At 49.3% G+C, this 13167-nt stretch overlaps 1 protein-coding gene across 1 annotated transcript in view; it reads left to right on the forward strand.

Moving 5' to 3' along the window:
* The window catches only part of OXSR1 (oxidative stress responsive kinase 1), a 177522-nt gene that overhangs the window by 43505 nt on the left and 120850 nt on the right, over window positions 1-13167 (forward strand). The window contains exon 3 of the mRNA XM_060248292.1: window positions 4786-4898. Coding sequence (XP_060104275.1) covers window positions 4786-4898 — 113 coding nt within the window. The remainder of the gene's footprint in view (window positions 1-4785; window positions 4899-13167) is intronic.

Here is a 13167-nt window from a genome sequence, read left to right on the forward strand (position 1 = left end):
CAGTTAAAGGGACTCTGTGCTAAAAATAGGAGCCAAAAGCAAGGTGTAAGCACTGTGCAAGTATGACTGCTAAATCCCAAATGTGCAAAATAATGGCGTATTAACGAGATAACAGTGATACAAAATGTATTCTGAAAATGTCACAGATTTTTTCAACAAATAAATAATAGGCACAAATAAATAACAGTCGCAACATCTCTCTGTAAGCCTTTGTAGGTTTCTCTTAGTCTGTAAAGATACAAAAGGTTCAGCGAAACCACTTGGGGGTGGAAGTTTCATGTGCAGGAGACCTTTGCATGCGCTGTTCTTACCAGCCTGGCGGTGACTTCCCTCTGTATCATACAGGTAGCCTCAGGAGCCAGGGTGAAAGGTTGACATAAGGGCTTTTCCATACCGTGACACTGCGTCAACCCCAGAAACCCTCCCCGCCTTGCTGTTTGAATGAAACTGGGGCACAGAAAACTCGCTTGCCGTCGTTTGAGCGTGAGCAGCCAATAACTGGAGTCTTCTATGGGGTTTGGTAACGCTCTGTAAATAGCTGCTTTGTTTGGCTGGAGCAGCGTGTTTTAATCTGCACTCCCGCCTCTCGAGCTTCCTGAGCATTGTCAGTGGTGCTGATGTGATCCTGGTTCACCGCCCCCCCCCCCAGCCTACCCCTGAGAGGTAAACTTTTCTGGGTCTTCTCAACTTAGCGAGGTTCCAGCAGTTTAAAGGCCGGTCCACACGCTGTGTTTTTGTCCCCGGGAACCCATGCCCCCCGCATATAAAATCTGTTCCATCTTTGGCCTTTTAGGAAGGGCATCTGTGAAGGCCCATGAGAACATAAGAGAAGCCATGTTGGATCAGGCCAGTGGCCCATCCAGTCCAACACTCTGTGTCACATAAGAACATAAGAGAAGCCATGTTGGATCAGGCCAATGGCCCATCCAGTCCAACACTCTGTGTCACATAAGAACATAAGAGAAGCCATGTTGGATCAGGCCAATGGCCCATCCAGTCCAACATTCTGTGTCACATAAGAACATAAGAGAAGCCATGTTGGATCAGGCCAATGGCCCATCCAGTCCAACACTCTGTGTCACAGAAGAACATAAGAGAAGCCATGTTGGATCAGGCCAATGGCCCATCCAGTCCAACACTCTGTGTCACAGAAGAACATAAGAGAAGCCATGTTGGATCAGGCCAATGGCCCATCCAGTCCAACACTCTGTGTCACATAAGAACATAAGAGAAGCCATGTTGGATCAGGCCAATGGCCCATCCAGTCCAACACTCTGTGTCACATAAGAACATAAGAGAAGCCATGTTGGATCAGGCCAGTGGCCCATCCAGTCCAACACTCTGTGTCACAGAAGAACATAAGAGAAGCCATGTTGGATCAGGCCAATGGCCCATCCAGTCCAACACTCTGTGTCACAGAAGAACATAAGAGAAGCCATGTTGGATCAGGCCAGTGGCCCATCCAGTCCAACACTCTGTGTCACAGAAGAACATAAGAGAAGCCATGTTGGATCAGGCCAATGGCCCATCCATTCCAACATTCTGGGTCACATAAGAACATAAGAGAAGCCATGTTGGATCAGGCCAGTGGCCCATCCAGTCCAACACTCTGGGCCTTTTCACACTTACCGGTGGAAATCAGAAGGGAGTCGGTATTGTGCCGCCTTGCAGTAATCCGAGACAGGGATGGGAGTTTTCAGACACATGTTTTTTTTTCCCCGGTAGGGTTTCGTGATTGAAGCAAGCCATTTCACACTGTTCCGCTTTTATCTCACTTCCACCAGCACCAGCTGTTTTTGCTTGCCGGCTCACGATCTCTAGCTTTTTTTTTTTGGGGAACGTCGGGCAAAGATCGCTATAGCGCTATAGCGACGTATCACAACAGCACCACCATAGAGATGGCTTGGCTCCATTGAGATAAGTTACCAGGTTTCAGCGGCGGCGATCTCTGGCATCTTAATGGAACCCAGGCATCCCTATGGTGATGCTGTTGTGATACGTCGCTATAGCGCTATAGCAATCTTAGCCCGACGTTCCCAAAAAAAAAAAAAGCCGGAGATCGTGTGCCGGCGGGCGAAAAAGGGTGCGAAAACTGCTCCCGGATTAGATACTGGACATTTCACACAGCGCCCCATACCGATTTCAACCCGGAAGGAGGGGTTGAAAACTGGAAGAAGCTGCTCTTTGTTAGTAACGCCTCAGGCATGCCTCACTACCGGGACAGCCGCGGGACTGTGTGAAAAGGTGACAGTATTCCGGTAGCGGCCAGTTACTGAGTCAGGTCTGTCTGAAATGCCAGCAGAAACCCATTACTGTTCAGTAACTGACCAGCTTCCATACCGGAATACATAGGCTGTGTGAAAAAGTTCTCTGTGTCACATAAGAACTTAAGAGAAGCCATGTTGGATCAGGCCAATGGGCCATCCAGTCCAACACTCTGTGTCATACAGTGGCCAAAAAAACCAGGTGCCATCAGGAGGTCCATCATTGGGGCTAGAAGCCCTCCTACTGTCCCCCCCACCGAGCACGAAGAATAAAGAGCATCGCTTAAGAACATAAGAGAAGCCATGTTCGATTAGGCCAATGGCCTATCCAGTCCAACACTCTGTGTGACACAGAGGCCAAAACCCAGGTGCCATCAGGAGGTTCACCAGCCAAATCTTTGTCATATATTTATCCAATCCCCACTTGAAGGTTTTCAGGGGTGGGCAGGGATAAAAGAACATAGGAACATAAGAGAAGCCATGATGGATCAGACCAATGGCCCATCCAGTCCAACACTCTGTGTCCCACAGTGGCCAGAAAACTCAGGTGCCATTAGGAGGTCCATCAGTGGGGCCAGGACACTAGAAGCCCTCCCACTGTTGCTGTCCCCCCCAAGCACCAAGAATACAGAGCATCACTGCCCCAGACAGAGAGTTCCAACAATACGCCGTGGCTAATAGCCACTGATGGACCTCTGCTCCATATGTTTATCCATCCCCTTCTTGAAGCCTTCTGTGCTTGTAGCTGCCGCCACCTCCTGTGGCAGTGAATTCCATGTGTTAATCACCCTTTGGATGAAGAAGTACTTCCTTTTATCTGTTCTAACCCGATTGCTCAGCAATTTCATTGAGTGCTCACGAGTTCTTGTATAGTGAGAAAGGGAGGAAAGTAGTTCTTTCTCTAGCCTTCATTGAGTACATTTTCATTCCATCCATCCTTCAAGGGGCTTAGAATAACCTGTGAGGTTCTCGCATCCTCCGTTGCATGCCTGTGATACCCTTTGAGGTAGTTAGGGGGAGAGAAAGTTCCTAGCTGCCCCAGGGTCACCTGTTTGTTTAATGGTGAGCAGGTATCTTATCCAGTTTCCCCAGGCCTCATCTGACACTTGAATAAGAACACACTGGCTTTCTGCTTTAAGAACAGAACAGCCCTGCTGGATCAGACCAGTGGTCCATTCAGTTCAGCCTCCTGTCTCACACAGCAGCCAGCCAGTTCCTCTGGAGGGCCAACAACTGGGTATAGAAGCTGAGGCCTTCCCCTGTTAAGAACATCAGAAGAGCCCTGCTGGATCAGACCAGCGGTCCATCTAGTCCAGCATCCTCCGACACAGTGGCCAACCAGCTCCTCTGGAGGGCCTACAACAGGGCAGAGGCCAAGACCTTCTCCTGAACAGAACAATAGAAGCGCCCTGCTGGATCAGATCAACGATCCATCTAGTCCAGCATAGGCAGGCAGGCCACCTTGGGAGCAACATGCGTGTGGGTGGGGTGGGGCGGGCACCTAGTCCAGCATCCTCTCACACAGTGGCCAACCAGTTCCTCTCAAGGGCCAACAACACGCTAGAGGCCAAGGCCTTCTCCTGATCAGAACAACAGAAGCAACCTTCTGGATCAGACCAGTGGTCCATCTAGTCCAGCATCCTCTCACACAGTGGCCGACCAGCTCCTCTGGAGGGCCAACAACAGGGTAGATCTAAGGCCCTCTCCTGATGAGAACAACAGAAGTGCCCTGCTGGGTCAGACCAACAGTCCATCTAGTCCAGAATCCTCTCACACAGTAGCCAACCAGCTCCTCTGGAGGGGCAACAACAGGGCAGAGGCCAAGGCCTTCTCCTGATGAGAACAACAGAAGTGCCCTGCTGGGTCAGACCAACAGTCCATCTAGTCCAGAATCCTCTCACACAGTGGCCAACCAGCTCCTCTGGAGGGCCAACAACAGGGCAGAGGCCAAGGCCTTCTCCTGATCAGAACAACAGAAGCACCCTGCTGGATCAGACCAATGGTCCATCTAGTCCAGCATCCTCTCACACAGTGGCCAACCAGTTCCTCTGGAGGGCCAACAACAGGGCAGAGGCCAAGGCCTTCTCCTGATCAGAACAACAGAAGCGCCCTGCTGGATCAGACCAACGGTCCATCTAGTCCAGCATCCTCTCACACAGTGGCCAACCAGTTCCTCTGGAAGCTGAGGCCTTTGGCCAGTGTTGCCTCCTGGCATGGGGCTCCAGCTGTGACTGCTTCTGAACATGGAAGCTTTTCCTGATGGACCCCCAAACAGTGGCTGGGGATAGATCAGGCCCTTACAGCTATGTCTGTTGCAAACAGAAACTGATTTGGGCAAGCAGGCAGCATTGGTCGTGGACTCTACGCTTTTGCCCATTTGTATCAAAGAATTTCTCCTAAAAAGACAAAACGCGAATGCCAGCAGCAGCCCCGGTGTGCAAGACAGCGATGCAACAGCCACCCTCCCGGCCTTTGACAGACTTTCTGACTCCGTGTGTCTTGTGTGTTTCTTTTTTTCCAGGCAGCGGGGCAACGGCAGTGGTGCAGGCGGCCTATTGCAGCCCGAAGAAGGAGAAGGTGGCGATTAAGCGGATCAACCTCGAAAAATGTCAGACCAGCATGGATGAACTTCTGGTACAGAAATTCCCTCCGTGTTCTTGTATGGCTCATTTAGGGAGCAGAGACTTAGCCATGCTGGTTAGATTGCTGGTGGAGAGGATTCTGTGCAGGCTTTTTTCCGGAATGATGTCTTCAACGGAACACAGTTCGAGTCCAGTGACGCCTTTAAAAACCGACAAAGTTTAATTCTGGGTATTTCATGTGCATGCACACTTCTTCAGATACATCATGCGCATGCACGCAAATGCTGATAATCAGAATTAATCTTTGTTGGCCTTAAAGGTGCCGCCGGGCTCGACTTTTGTTCTGTTGCTTCACACCGACATGGCTGCCTACCTGGATCGATCATCTTCAAAGATTGTTTCTGAACAGAGTTTCAAGGCTGTAGATCAGCCTTTTGAAAAACAGTCTGCCAAAAAAGCCCAGCAGGGACTCATTTGCATATTAGGCCACACCTCCTGACGTCACCATTGTTGCTGCGATGGAACCGGCCCGATTCTGCCTTCAGACCCGGTCCCGTCAACTCTCTTTTGAGTTGCCAGCTCCTGAAGGGAGCTTATGATTCCTGCCCACTAGGACACGCTGCCACCACTGGTTCAATTTAGGGGTTCCTAACTGAGAGGAACAGGACTCCCAATCCCCCTTGCCAGTTCTGAGGCCTGGCCTCAAGGTCCTCTGCCAACTCAGCTCCTGGTTATGACAGAGGCCAAAGTCCTTCTTTGGGAGACCCCTGGAGGATTGGCACCCTTGCCAACTGCATGCATTCCCCCTTCCCTGGACTCCCCTCTTGCAGTAGCGTGGTCTAAGGCGGGTGGGGAAACTATGTGGCACAGAGGGACTACCTTTTAAAAAGACAAAACATTTATTTAAAATTTACAACTATATACAGGCATTTTAAAATAGCGAACAGAAGAAATAAAAGAGGCAAAAACACTCCTTCTTCCCCTATTATACCATACTTGCCCTGGCCATACCATCCAGCACAGACAGACTCACCAACCCAGCTGACTGAACTCAAAGCCCAACTCAAACTCAAGGCTTCCCGCCAAAAATCACTAATATAAAACCCAGTTCCCACCCAGGAACTGGTTTTCCCTCCTGCAGCCTTCTAGGAGACCATCCTGAAAGACTTTCTGCCTCTCTAGGAGGCCTCCTCGGAATTGCTGCTTCCAGACCGGAGGGGAGTGGGGAGGAGGAAGAGACTAGGCCGAAGCCTGCCTCCAGTTTGATGACCTCTTCCTGCCAACTCCCAGATAGCCATAGCGTAAAATGGCATTTCTCCACAGTTACAAATAGAGCTTTTTGTAGAAAAAGCCCAGCAGGAAATTATTTGCATATTAGGCCACACCCCCTGACACAAAGCCAGCCGGAACTGCATTCCTGTGTGTTCCTGCTCAAAAAAAGCCTGCTGGTGAGCTTCTTTGCGGCTGTCCTGATTGGAAGGCAGGACGGCTCCCTTGATTTGTGGGGAGAAAAGGGGCTTTGTGGTAGGAAGTAGGCTCTCTCCCCCTGCTTGTTTCCTGCCCCAAGCTGTGTCATCTCACAGGAACACATAGGAAACGTCCTCGTACTGAATCAGACCACTGTTCCATTGGAGTCAGCATTGTCTGCTCAGACTGGCAGCAGCTCTCCGGGGTCTCAGGCAGAAGTTTTTCACATCACCTACTCCCTGGTCCTTTTTTTAAACTGACAGGGTTTGAACCTGGGACCTTTTGCGGGCAAATCCACAGAGCCACAGCATCCTCCCTCCCTGTTGATCAGGGTCAGGGACCCAACTTTTGGGGCTGGGGTTCTGTTTTGACACTGCTCTCGTTCAATCCTGCTGAAGATGCAGTTCAGCACACTCCCAGAACAGTTTGGTTCCAGGCCACATAGGACAAATTAGAGTGTGATTCATATTCCACTGCAAGTTTGCATAACGGGATGGAAATAAGTCGTGGCAGTGTTTAGCGTCTGCCCCGACCTTTGCTCGTTTTGATGCATGCGTGGAATGAAACATTACCAGAGCACTTCCTAGTCTATTTATATCAAGCTGCCTTATACTGAATCAGACCCTCGGTCCATCAAAGTCAGTATTGTCTACTCAGACTTGCAGCGACTCTCCAGGGTCTCAAGCTGAGGTTTTTCACACCTATTAGCCTGGACCCTTTTTAATTGGAGATGCCGGGGGTTGAACCTGGGACCTTCTGCTTACCAAGCAGATGCTCTGCCCCTGAGCCACTGTCCCTCCCTTACATGGTTTTTCATTTGTATTATTCTACTGCCGTAGATTTCAATCTTCATCTTGAGAGTGGCAGTCCCTTGTTTAGCTGGATGCTTCTCAGTCTTTTAAAAGGATCAAATGTAGCCACTTTGATGAACACCAGATCTGTTTAAAACAAAACAGAACCCCCCCCCCCCTCCAAACATTAGTCTCAGATAGTGACGGTTTGTTTGTCCGGGAGCCAGTAATTATAAGACTGTATTCAGTTTGTTGCTGTTTCGATGCTTGAAAGTCTCATTTAAAATCCTGCTTTTCTTCCAGTCTGTAGCTTTCAAAGCAGCTTATATCAGATCTCAGGTTCTCAAAAATATAATAGAAAGAAGAGAGTGAGCTTTATCATAACTAGTAGGAAAGAGCCTTAGCATCTTAAAGACTAACAAAATTTGTAGACAGAGAGGGTAAGGGTGGGAGGACAGAGGGTGAGGTGGAAAGAAAGCAACTTTAACGGCATTCTCCAAGCCACCAGCTGACTTGGCTTGGAGAAGTAATTTAAAGAGACAAATGCATTCTGCAAGCTGGGTGATGGGAACTTTGAGAGCCTCAGAATATGTGTGAAAGAGCCACATGTGGCTCCCGAGCCACAGTTTGGCCACTCCATAGAGTCTATCTTCCAGAGCAGCCATTTTCTCCATCTTTGTCACCTGGAAATCAGTTGCGATCCCGGGTGATCTCCAGCCACTACCTGGAGGGTGGCAACCCTAAGATAAGCCAGGAGGGTGGCAACCCTAAGATAAGCCAGCAGCCAGACTAGAATGGAGGCGTCTGGACCGTCCTGTTGCATTACCATGTTATATTTCAGTGCCTCCTGTGTACCGTCAACCATGGCTTTGTTCATTCCTTTCCTGCTAAAGCCGAAGAGCAGATTATTGGCGTTTGAGTATTCGCCAGCTAGGGCCTCAAAGGGCCATTCAGAAAGCTCTGCAGTAGAAACTTTGCATGGCGTTGTTAGATAAACCCCGCCTCCGTCTTAATCTCCAGCTGACCGGTTCCTCCAAATACCTCGCATTTCATCAGCTAATGAATGGGACTGCGATGAATTGACATTTTTCTTCCTCTCCTCGGGTCCCAATTAGTTGACCCGATGGGCAGTTGGTCTTTGTTTGCTGGGCTTTTTCAGCCAGGAGGCAAACTCATGCGCTCTCCCCGCCCCCCCCTTCCCAGCCAGCGGCTCAAACGTAACGTGCGGCTTTTGAACCACCATCTCATGAGTTCTAATATACCCCAGTGGTTCACCTTAAGAGTCAGAGAGATAGGCATCTTCTGCCTCAAAATGATTGAAGAACAGAAGAAGAGCCCCGCTATATTCCTTCCTTCCTTCCTTCCTTCCTTCCTTCCTTCCTTCCTTCCTTCCTTCCTTCCTTCCTTCCTTCCTTCCTTCCTTCCTTCCTTCCTTCCTTCCTTCCTTCCTTCCTTCCTTCCTTCCTTCCTTCCTTCCTTCCTTCCTTCCTTCCTTCCTTCCTTCCTTCCTTCCTTCCTTCCTTCCTTCCTTCCTTCCTCCCTCCCTCCCTCCCTCCCTCCCTCCCTCCCTCCCTCCCTCCCTTCCTTCCTTCCTTCCTTCCTTCCTATTTCTATCCCAGCCTCTCCACAAGCAGACTCAGGGCAGCTAACAGTTGATTCAGACATCTATAATTACAGTTTGAAACCAATGAAATATAGTTACAATTAAAACATTCCATGGTGCTGTACATCTTCGATATAGGCGGGCTCTTTATTTTCTGAGAGTGATCCTATAATAATCGTAGCTCAGCGGTGTAGGGTGGCAGTCCCCTCCTGGTTTAGATGTTGAAGGCCTGTCGAAATAATTCAGTTTTACAGGCCCTGCGGAATTTAGAGAGATCCCGCAGGGCCCTTATGGCCTCCGGGAAGGCATTCCACATTTCTGGTGCTGCCACTCAGAAGGCCCTAGCCCATGTGGAGCACAGCCTGGCCTCCTAAGGTTCAGGGATGGACAGTAGGTTTTGTGTCCCTGAACGCAGTGCTCTCTGGGGAACATGCGGAGAAAGGTGGTCTTGTAGATAGACAGGCCCCCGACTATAGTCCATCTAGTCCAACATTCTGTCTCACACAGCGGCCAGCCAGTTCCTCTGGAAGATCAACAACAGAGCAGAGAGGCTGAGGTCTTCCCCTGGCCAGAACATCAGAAGAGCCCTGCTGGATCAGACCAGTGAAGGTCCATCTAGTCGAGTGTCCTGTTTCACACAGTGGCCAGCCAGTTCCTCTGGAAGGCCAACAATAGAGCAGAGAGGCTGAGGCCTTTCTCTGACCAGAACATCAGAAGAGCCCTGCTGGATCAGACCAGTGAAGGTCCATCTAGCCCAGTGTCCTGTTTCACACAGTGGCCAGCCAGTTTTCCCCACCACTAGGAGACCGAGGCCTTCCCCTGATAACAGCATCAGAAGAGCCCTGTTATAGCAGATCAATAGACTATCTAGTCCAGCCTCCTGTCTCACACAGCGTCCAACCCATTCCTCTGGAAGGCCAGAAGCAGGGCATAGAGGCTGAGGCCTTCCTCTGATGTTGCCTCCTGAATATGGAGGTTCCCCTCAGCCACCATGGCAAGTAGCTACTGATGGATTTATCCTTTCTGAATCTACCTAATCTCTTTTTAAAGCTGTTTATTCCTATGGCCATCTCTAAATCCTCTGTGAGCAAAGTCCACATTTTCATCACTCTCTGTGTAAAGTAGTATTTCCTTTGTGTGTCCTGAATCTAGTGGCCATTGGCTTCATCGGATGCCCTCGAGTTCTAGTATTTTGGGAGAGGGAGGCAGGGTTCCTCTCCCTTTTGCCCATGCCTCCTTCTGATACATAAGAACATAAGAGAAGCCATGTTGGATCAAAAAAACCAAGTGCCATCAGGAGGTCCACCAGTGGGGCCAGGACACTAGAAGCCCTCCCACTGTGCCCCCTCCAAGCTCCAAGAATTACAGAGCATCACTGCCCCAGACAGAGAGGTCCAGCAATACTCTGTGGCTAATAGCCACTGATGTACCTCTGCTCCAGATGTTGATCCAATCCCCTCTTGAAGCTATCTGTGCTTGTAGCCTCCACCACCTCCTGTGGCAGTGAATTCCACATATTGATCACTTTGGATGAAGAAGTACTTCCTTTTTATCCGTTCTAACCCAACTGCTCAGCAATTCCATTGAGTGGCCACGAGTTCTCGTATTGTGAGAAAGGGAGAGAAGTAGCTCTTTTGACCCCCATGAGGCCTGTTGGGCACGCAAGGTACCTTCTTTATCTGAATTGCTGGCTCAGCGGTAGTGCCGCTTTGCACCCAGAAGGCCCTGGATCCAGTCCACAACCTCTCCAGTTATCTTTATTTTTTTAGTATATTTCTATTTATTTATTTTAGAATATTTCTATTCCCTCGATTTTCTCCATTGGCTGAGGCTCCTGGCTCTTTCCCCAGGGGACAAGGAAGGGGAGGAGCCTCAGCCAATGGAGAAAATCGAGGTTTTGCTCTATAGCTCTTGTGCGATTGAGCAAGCCTGGCGAAGCAAGTTGAGATGCAGAAGGAAGCAAGAGAGACAGAGAAGGAAGCAGACAAGAGCCAGTTGTTCGGGGGCGTGACAGGAGCCCACCGCAGGCCTGATTCAGCCCCAGGGCCACATGTTTGACACCCCTAAGAACATAAGAGAAGCCATGTTGGATCAGGCCAGTGGCCCCTCCAGTCCAACACTCTGTGTCACATAAGAACATAAGAGAAGCCATGTTGGATCAGGCCAATGGCCCATCCAGTCCAACACTATGAGTCACATAAGAACATAAGAGAAGCCATGTTGGATCAGGCCAATAAGAACATAAGAGAAGCCATGTTGGATCAGGCCAGTGGCCCCTCCAGTCCAACACTCTGTGTCACATAAGAACATAAGAGAAGCCATGTTGGATCAGGCCAATGGCCCATCCAGTCCAACACTATGAGTCACATAAGAACATAAGAGAAGCCATGTTGGATCAGGCCAATAAGAACATAAGAGAAGCCATGTTGGACCAGGCCAGTGGCCCCTCCAGTCCAACACTCTGTGTCACATAAGAACATAAGAGAAGCCATGTTGGATCAGGCCAATGGCCCATCCAGTCCAACACTATGAGTCACATAAGAACATAAGAGAAGCCATGTTGGATCAGGCCAATAAGAACATAAGAGAAGCCATGTTGGATCAGGCCAGTGGCCCCTCCAGTCCAACACTGTGTCACATAAGAACATAAGAGAAGCCATGTTGGATCAGGCCAATGGCCCGTCCAGTCCAACACTCTGTGTCACATAAGAACATAAGAGAAGCCATGTTGGATCAGGCCAATGGCCCATCCAGTCCAACACTTTGTATCACACAGTGGCCAAAAATTTATACACACACACACACACACACTGTGGCTAATAGCCACTGATGGACCTCTGCTCCATATTTTTATCTAACCCCCTCTTGAAGCTGGCTATGCTTGTAGCCGCCGCCACCTCCTGCGGCAGTGAATTCCACTGTTAATCACCCTTTAGGTGAAGAAGTACCTCCTTTTATCTGTTTTAACCTGACTGCTCAGCAATTTCATTGAATGCCCACGAGTTCTTGTATTGTGAGAAAGGGAGAAAAGGACTTCTTTCTCTACTTTCTCCATCCCATGCATAATCTTGTAAACCTCTCTCATGTCACCCTGCAGTTGATGTTTCTCCAAGCTAAAGAGCCCCGAGCGTTTTAACCGAAAGTGTTCCAAACCTTTAATCATTCTAATTGCCCTTTTCTGCATTTTTTCCAGTGCTATAATATCCTTTTTGAGGTGCGGTGACCAGAATTGCACACAGTATTCCACTGAGCTAGTTAGTACCCCTGAGCTAGTTGGTGCGCCGCTTTTCTGCAGCAAGCAGAAACCGCTTGTCAGAGGATCTCGCTTGCTGTGGAATAGCAGCGCGCCAACTCGCAGCTCCGGGACAACTTGTGTGAAAATGGAGAGAAGCCCCAGGAGCAAAAGGGCTCTCCTCGCAGAACAAGCCTAGTGCAAAATCGGTCAAGATGTCTGTGATTTATTGGACAGCAGCTTCCAGTTTTTCAAAAAATTTTTTTTTTGTAACTTACAACCCCCAGAATCACAAGCTACTAAAAAGGGAAAGGCCTCTTCTAAGGTGGCACGTATCACACGTGGGAGACAGTGCCTCTTCTAAACAGATCTTAAACAGTACCTACTGTAACACACAAGGAAAGGTCCCCTGTGCAAGCACCAGTTATTCCCTACTCTGGGGTGACGTTGCTTTCACAACGTTTTCATGGCAGACTTTTTACGGGGTGGTTTGCCATTGCCTTCCCCAGTCATCTACACTTCCCCCCCCCCCCAGCAAGTTGAATACTCATTCTACCGACCTCAGAAGGATGGAAGGCTGAGTCAACCTCAAGCCGGCTACTTGAAAACCCAGCTTCCTTCAGGTTTCAAACTCAGGTTGTAACTTAAGCAGAACTTAGGACTGCGGTACTGCAGCTTTAACACTCTGCGCGACAGGGCTCTTAGTAACACACAAACATGCATGTTAACACATCTTTAGAAATCTTCCAAGATGTCTTCAATAGCTTCTAGAGCTATTGATCTCTTTTAGAAACTAGCTTTAATGTTAAAAAAAGAGAAAGAAATGGAACGAGTCAACTTGGCAGGAACAAAGAATGGAAAGCAACTGAGGACTGGATCGGTGCCAACCCCGCAACTCGGGCAAGCTCTTTGGCACACGGAGAGCAGTTGCCCCTACAACCCCGCTGACGACGGGGAGAACCCAAGCCCCCCACTCCTTGGTTTGCAACAGACATTCCATTCAGTCTCTAGGTAACAGAATCCTGGCTTTAATGCAACATCAAAAAGCTGTTCCCCCTTGATGGGTGGGGGTTGATGGGAATAGAGAATAGAATGCGGGAGGGGTGGGGTAGGAGGTGAGGATCCGACCGACCTGAAGATTAACATATGGAAATTGTCATGTGGGTGAGTCCCAGAGTAGATAGACACATACTTCTCATCGGTCCCCCCCAGGTGGACTTCTTTTTCC

Source organism: Heteronotia binoei, chromosome 10, assembly GCF_032191835.1.
Source record: "Heteronotia binoei isolate CCM8104 ecotype False Entrance Well chromosome 10, APGP_CSIRO_Hbin_v1, whole genome shotgun sequence".
In the NCBI taxonomy this organism is placed as follows: Eukaryota; Metazoa; Chordata; class Lepidosauria; order Squamata; family Gekkonidae; genus Heteronotia; species Heteronotia binoei.